Raw genomic sequence first — 8,075 nt, forward strand, 5'->3', positions numbered from 1 at the left:
TGTGCAAACACATAAAGATACACGTCTTTTATACACACATATATATATATATATATATATATATATATATATATATATATATATATATATATATATATATATATATATATATATATATATATATATATACTGAAGAATCGTTCAGTATGGAACCAATACCTCGTCAAACGAACCACAAGTCACGTAAAGTGAAGTTATTGCAATTTTCCATGAAATTGCAATATTTTAGAGTGGCCTGCCATCCTCCATCGCAGTTCTTTTAATTAAACCTTTTTTCTCTCCTCCCTCTTGTCGAGGCTTAAACCTGCCACTTCCAGCTTTTATTGGGCGAGTCAGGCACCGGGCTTGACCGTCTAAGAGCGGCCAAAAAGCTCCTTCTGGTTGTGTTAGCAGAGAGGACGCTGTTGGGAAAATGGTGTCATTAGAGGCGTTATTTCAGGATGGGAACTTCTGTTTATAGCCTTAATGATAAACAGACTCGGGTGTCTGAAGGGCTGTATGAGTCTTACTGTTGGGAGCACTGTTGACTCTGAGCCTGATGTCTACTGCTGGGTTGATCGATTCTAGCTGTAGAGTACCTTCGCTCTAGCTGGTAAAGCACCTATGCTCTAGAGTCTGTGGCACTTTATTTAGAGTGTAACCCCTGGTGCACTCTAAACGTTGATCTGCACTCACCTCTGTTCTCTCGCGGATTATGCACTCACTGTCATGGACTACACACTCGCTCTCATGGACTACACACTCACTGTCATGGACTACACACTCGCTCTCATGTACTACACACTCACTGTCATGGACTACACACTCGCTCTCATGGACCACACACTCACTGTCATGGACTACACACTCACTGTCATGGACTACACACTCGCTCTCATGGACCACACACTCACTGTCATGGACTACACACTCACTGTCATGGACTACACACTCACTGTCATGGACCACACACTTACTGTCATGGACCACACACTCACTGTCATGGACTACACACTCACTGTCATGGACCACACACTCATTATCATGGATCACACACTCACTGTCATGGACCACACACTCATTATCATGGACCACACACTCATTATCAAGGATCACACACTCACTGTCATGGACCACACACTCACTGTCATGGACTACACACTCACTGTCATGGACCACACACTCATTATCATGGACCACACACTCATTATCATGGACTACACACTCATTATCATGGATCACACACTCATTATCATGGACTACACACTCATTATCATGGACCACACACTCACTATCATGGACCACACACTCACTATCATGGACCACACACTCACTATCATGGACCACACACTCACTGTCATGGACCACACACTCACTATCATGGACCACACACTCACTATCATGGACCACACACTCATTATCATGGACCACACACTCATTATCATGGACTACACACTCACTATCATGGACCACACACTCGCTATCATGGACCACACACTCACTGTCATGGACCACACACTCACTATCATGGACCACACACTCACTATCATGGACTAATGTACTCATGGCTTTGAACCAATAATCCTCACTAGTCTAATCGAAATGTTAAAGTGAAAAGCTTCAAATCATTTCCTTACCAAAGCAGACAACTGAAACAGCGTCAATATTCGGTGCTCTAGAGTAATGAAAGCATCGAAATATATCGGACTAATGAATTATCGATATCAATAGTTGAAGTGGGTTGCTTGAGTCATTATGCCTTTCGTTAAGCAAAATCACTTTAAATTGAACGCTAGTAGCAATAAAGGGCTAAAAAGAACCATCGACGTTAAAAAGGAAGATTGGAACACAAGATGCTGAAGTAAACAGAGGGAAAGATGAGAAGCTTGGTGACCCTGATGAGAGTAGTGATGCATGGGGGGTGTATAGAAGGTCAGGTGGGCCATGGTGGGCCATGGTAAGCCATGGTGGGAGCATGTGAGGGTAGGCGCAGGTTCCTCCAGCACTAATGACACTCTGGGGACAGGTAAGACACCCCCCCCCCTCACCCCCACACACCCTGGTCTCATTTGTCTGGCAACTACACATAAAGAAAAGTTTCCTCCTGTGGCTCTGAAGTAAGAGAAAAATACGTCTCTTTTTGTTCTCTCGTTTTTTCATTCTTTTAAGCAGGAAACGGATAAGAGCAGAGGGGAAGGAGCTAATGATGCAAGAATGTGTGATTAATGACACACACACACATTGTTTAAAAAAATATAATATATATATATATATATATATATATATATATATATATATATATATATATATATATATAAATATATATATATATATATATATATATATATATATATATATATATATATATATATATATATATATATATATATATATATAATATGACCGAAAAAGTAAGATTAATAATTCTAACACGAATTTTCTCAATTCTTCTTATGTTTTTTTTTCACTGTTGATGGTAACTGAAAAATATATTCTCCAAAATTCATTTTTATTTCTAGTCTGACGCGACACTTGAACGCGTTTCGTAAAACTTATTATGTTTTCAAAGACTTTTAGTTTACACACACACAACTATAACCTGCAAACACTAAACAGAGTTCTTACTATGCTATCATTTAAACAGCTTTCATTTTATTTTATACCCGCATTTTGGGTGAGGTGATATGTTACAACAGTTTTGGATGAGGTGAACAAAACTTTCAACACAGGAATGAACACGAAACAATGGGTATTAATTGGGTAAATTGAAGGTAAGAATGGAAGTAACTGCGAACTTCTACATGGGTACCATCGAGCAGAAGGTCTTAGTTGACGTGGATTTGATACCCGCCATATACTGCAGGTATGTTGACGATATTTTTATGCAGATACTTGAAAATTCCTGCATACAAAGTTCCGCATTTGGGCGGAACTTTGCACTGAGTTTCACTTACGAGATGGAGAAAGATGGGAAGCTGCCCTTTCTATACGTAACAGTCACGGAAAGGAGCGGAGGCTTCCACACTGCAGTCTACACTAAGGAAACAAACATAGGAATGTGCCTCAATGCCAATAGTGACTGCCTAGACAGGTACAAGAGGAGTGTTGTCAACGCTTACGTTGATCGTGCTCTCAGCCACAGCTCAGGATGGAAGCAAGTCGATGAAGAACTCTGAAGGGTAAGGCAGGTCCTAGTCAACAACGGCTTCTCTAATGGTTTTGTTGAAGATATCATAAAAGGAAAGGTGAAACGCCATGCAACCACTGAAGACTCAACTAACTACACATGTACCACCTATTAGACTATTTTATAGGAACTTCTTTTCGACGGCTCATAGAACAGAGGAAAGAGTCCTGAAAGATATTGTTGATAGGAATGTTATCCCTACAGACAAAAATCAGAAAATACAATTGACGATTTACTATAAAACCAGAAAAACGGCCAGCCTACTCATGACGAACTCTCCAGACACGAAGCATAACGCCTTGAAGAAAACCAACGTCGTCTATGTCTTCAAATGCCCACTTGGGGACTGTAAGCTCCAAAGAACTCAGTATATAGGCACGACAACAACGTCTCTTTCCAGGCTTTCTCTTTCTTTCCTTTCATATATATATATATATATATATATATATATATATATATATATATATATATATATATATATATATATATATATATATATATATATATATATATATATATATATATATATATATATATATATATATATATATATATATATATATATATAAATGGATATGTCTGTCAGTCTGACTCATTGTCTGAGGTTGGAGGACAGATTCTTGCAGATATAGTTTCACCCAATTTTTCCCAATAATTTCTACTGGTTATGTGTCCATCATGAAAGTGTCAAGACTGGCATCAAAGAGTGCCACGAGACACTGTATCAAGCATATCCCATAGACAAATTTCGCAATACCTATATCATCCGACTCGGAATTATTATTATGTTTGGAATATTTAATTTCTTTTAGCTGATCACGTCTATATTGTCAAAATAATTCTACCCATCATATTTTGACCGTATCAGGCAAATCTCTATAGCCATGACGTCATCAACTATTCGACTTTCCATCATACAGCACCAGGAAAAATAGTCCATCCACCACTTTCTCTGATTGCAGCTATTACTCTCTCTCTCTCTCTCTCTCTCTCTCTCTCTCTCTCTCTCTCTCTCTCTCTCTCTCTCTCTCTCTCTCTCTCTCTCTCTCTCTCTCTCTCTCTCTCTCTCTCTCTCTCTCTCTCTCTCTCTCTGTCTCTCTCTCTCTCTCTCTCTCTCTCTCTCTCTCTCTCTCTCTCTCTCTCTCTCTCTCTCTCTCTCTCTCTCTCTCTCTCTCTCTCTCTCTCTCTCTCTCTCTCTCTCTCTCTCTCTCTCTCTCTCTCTCTCTCTCTCTCTCTCTCTCTCTCTCTCTCTCTCTCTCTCTCTCTCTCTCTCTCTCTCTCTCTCTCTCTCTCTCTCTCTCTCTCTCTCTCTCTCTCTCTCTCTCTCTCTCTCTCTCTCTTCCAATCTTTCCCTCTGTAGTTTTCTTAATATCCTTACGTGTTTTTTTTAATTGTCAACGTAATTCTAGGACTCTGCACGAGATCTTTGACGATGACCGAAGGCGCTGCTGGAGTCGTTACAGATCACATAAATGTCCAGCTTAAGACGTGAGCAATGGACGATTGTGTCATCAAGACAAATGATTTGACAGCAGAAGTTCAGATTTCCCATGGGAGTGCTCAGACCAGTCTTTCGTGATATCCGAGGGAGTCCAGGATTCTAGGAGGACGGGTGCCTAGCTAGATGGCAGCAAAGATGGACCAAATAGTCGTCAGTTACTTGAAATAGTTATTCAGCACCTGCTTTTCCTGAATACTGTTACTGATGTGAGATATTTATCCAAATTTCCATGTTATTTTTTATACCTCTAGAGCATTTGGTCGCCAAGCTTCACCATGTATTGTCTCGTGTGTGTCTCTGGCTCTTTGTGTTTCTGTCTGGGTGTCTCTGGCTCTTTGGTCCCGCCTCTTAACTATCAAACAACAGGTGTATAGGTTCTTGAGCCTATTGGGCTCTATCATATCTACACTTGAAACTGTGTATGGAGTCAGCCTCCACCACATCACTTCCTAATTCATTCCATATGTCAACTACTCTGACACTTAACAAATTATTTCTAAAGACTCTATGGCTCATTTGGGCACTCAATTTCCACCTGTGTCCTCCTATTGTGTGTGTGCCCATTGTGTTAAATAATCTGTCTTTATCTACCCTATCAATTCCTTTGAGAATCTTGTATGCGATGATCATGTCCTCCCTAAATCTTCTGTCTTCCAGCGACGTTAAGTTTAATTCCCGTAGTCTGATCGTAGCTCATACTACTCAGTTCGGGTACTAGTCTGGTGTCAAACCTTTGAACCTTCTCTAGTTTAGTCCTATGCTTAACACGATATGGACTCCATGCTGGAGCTGCATACTCCAGGATTGGTCTGACATATGTGGTATACAACGTGTGTATGTATGTGTGTTTGCGTATAACATTATTGTGAAAAAAAGAGAGCTGCAGGAAACATTAAAGGAACAGACTATTTTATGAACTGAATTGAACACTGTTCTTAAGTGGGTTTCTAGTAGCTATAAGTTCACATTCCAAATTAATCCTACTAAATGTTGACCTAAATGCCATGCAAAATAAAGTTTCGTGTATAATGGATTAAAAGCCTGGCATCGCTATTAGTAACGCAACGGTTAGCAATTTGTGTGTAAATCAGTTAATTTGCTAAAACAGAACAGTAAATGTTTTGGCACAGTGAATCGTGATGAATTTGACGGGTAATTTTTTTTCTCTTTCACCTGTTTATCTGTTTCTGTTGTAACGGAGCCTCGGGTTTCTCTTTAATTTTTATTTAAGTTTTTTATTCATCACAGGATGAGTGTGGTCGGGTTGGCTTGAAAACCTTGGCTGGGCCCAGGTTTCGGCCTTCCAGAACTTCCCAGAGGACACAGTAAAGTTTTGCGTAATATATATATATATATATATATATATATATATATATATATATATATATATATATATATATATATATATATATATATATATATATATATATGCGGAAAATCCACAGAGAAATATGAAATGAGGTGAACGTTTCGGCTTTGTTAAAGCCTTTGTCAACACCAGAATTCAGTCAGTCTGGTGTTGACAAAGGCTTTAACAAAGCCGAAACGTTCACCTCATTTCATATTTCTCTGTGGATTTTCCGCATAAAATGATCAGTGTTTTGTGATCGTCAATTGCATATATATATATATATATATATATATATATATATATATATATATATATATATATATATATATATATATATATATATATATATATATATGTAAGCATCTGGTTCAGATGTTTACAAGCGGTGATCCAGATGCTTCAGAGGGGTTCAACGTCACCCTTATTCAAGGGTACGGCTCACACTGCCTAGTTGTCATGAGTACAAACCCTCTCAAGTATCGACATCTCATTTAATGTCTCTTATTTACATGCTCATCCTCTGCTCATATTTTTAAATTGTCTACTGACATTTATTATATATTTAATATATGCATCTTTCCTCTGACATCCCAATCAGGTCCAGAAGGCCGATTAACTCTCAGAAAGGTAGACTCGCTCCACCCAGGCTACATGGGTTCATAACACTACAGAGTCTATTGTGTTGAGAGAATTCTTTTGATAAACAGCATAGAGACAGAAAATGGTATAATTTCGCAGTAAAAGACTTCAACAAAACTTTAGGCATAAAAGTGTGAATGCATGAGAGTCTGCGTTAGTGCATGCGGCAGTGCGTTAGTGCATGCGGCAGTGCATTAGTGCGTGCGTTGACAGTATGTAATGCTGCGTCGAACAGCTGAGAGACGAGAGAAAAACAAGGTTAATTAAATTTACCTCCTTGCGCAACCCGGCTGCCCGTGTTAAAGTGGAGAGGACAGGCGTGTGGTCTTGTGTCCCAGGGTGTCCCACCTCTCACTGTGGTCTTGTGTCCCAGGGTGTCCCAGCTCTCACTGTGGTCTTGTGTCCCAGGGTGTCCCACCTCTCACTGTGGTCTTGTGTCCCAGGGTGTCCCACCTCTCACTGTGGTCTACTGTGTCCCAGGGTGTCCCACCTCTCACTGTGGTCTTGTGTCCCAGGGTGTCCCATCTCTCACTGTGGTCTACTGTGTCCCAGGGTGTCCAACCTCTCACTGTGGTCTACTGTGTCCCAGGGTGTCCCACCTCTCACTGTGGTCTACTGTGTCCCACCTCTCACTGCAGTCCTCTTCCCTTATCAAGTATATTGGCCTTTCGTTGCTCAATGGTCACCCTTGGAACAAGGTCTGACACCAGTAAGGAGAGTGGTCACTGGCACTATTGCCATGTCACGGTCCATATTCTGAATGTTCGTCTTGAGAAGATTATGTTTTTGCTGGTTGATCACTTGCTCTTCTCTTCGGTTCATTGGGATATTCCTTTCTACCACTTCTCTGGGCTATGCTATGCATGTCTTTGTGACCTCTCACGACTCCGTTGTTTTCCAGTCAATTTGGCCATGATTGAAGAGTGTGTGTGTGTACTCACCTAGTTGTTCTCACCTAGTTATACGTGCGGGGGTTCAGCTTTTGCTCTTTGGTCCCGCCTATCAACCGTCAATCAAAGTGTACAAATTACTAAGATTCTCGAGCTCTATCATATTTACATTTGAAACTGTGTATGGAGTTAGCCTCCACAACATCACTTCCTAGTGCATTCCGTTTACTAACTACTCTGAGACGGAAATTTTTCTTTTTAATGTCTCTGTGGCTCATCTAGGTTCTCAGTTTCCACCTGTGTCCCCTAGTGCGAGTACCAACCTTGTTAAATAATCCATCCTTGTCTAGCCTGTCAATTTGCCCGATAATTCTGTATGTAGTGATCATGTCTCCCCAAGCTCTTCTTTCTTCCAGCGACGTAAAGTGCAGTTCACTCAGCTTTTCCTCGTAACTCATGCCTCTTAGTTCTGAGACTAGCATAGAGGCATACCACTGAACTTTTGCCAGCTTCGTCTTGTGCTTGACA

The 8,075-nt window shown here is 40.2% G+C and overlaps 1 protein-coding gene across 1 annotated transcript; it reads left to right on the top strand.

Moving 5' to 3' along the window:
* Window positions 1–708: 708 nt before the first annotated feature.
* On the top strand, window positions 709–1,536 carry LOC138369190 (dynein heavy chain-like). Its single transcript, XM_069332129.1, has one exon. It carries the CDS (start codon window positions 709–711, stop codon window positions 1,534–1,536), a length of 828 nt encoding a protein of 275 aa, XP_069188230.1.
* The last annotated feature ends 6,539 nt before the right edge of the window (window positions 1,537–8,075 follow it).

Source organism: Procambarus clarkii, chromosome 27, assembly GCF_040958095.1.
Source record: "Procambarus clarkii isolate CNS0578487 chromosome 27, FALCON_Pclarkii_2.0, whole genome shotgun sequence".
Lineage (NCBI taxonomy): Eukaryota > Metazoa > Arthropoda > Malacostraca > Decapoda > Cambaridae > Procambarus > Procambarus clarkii.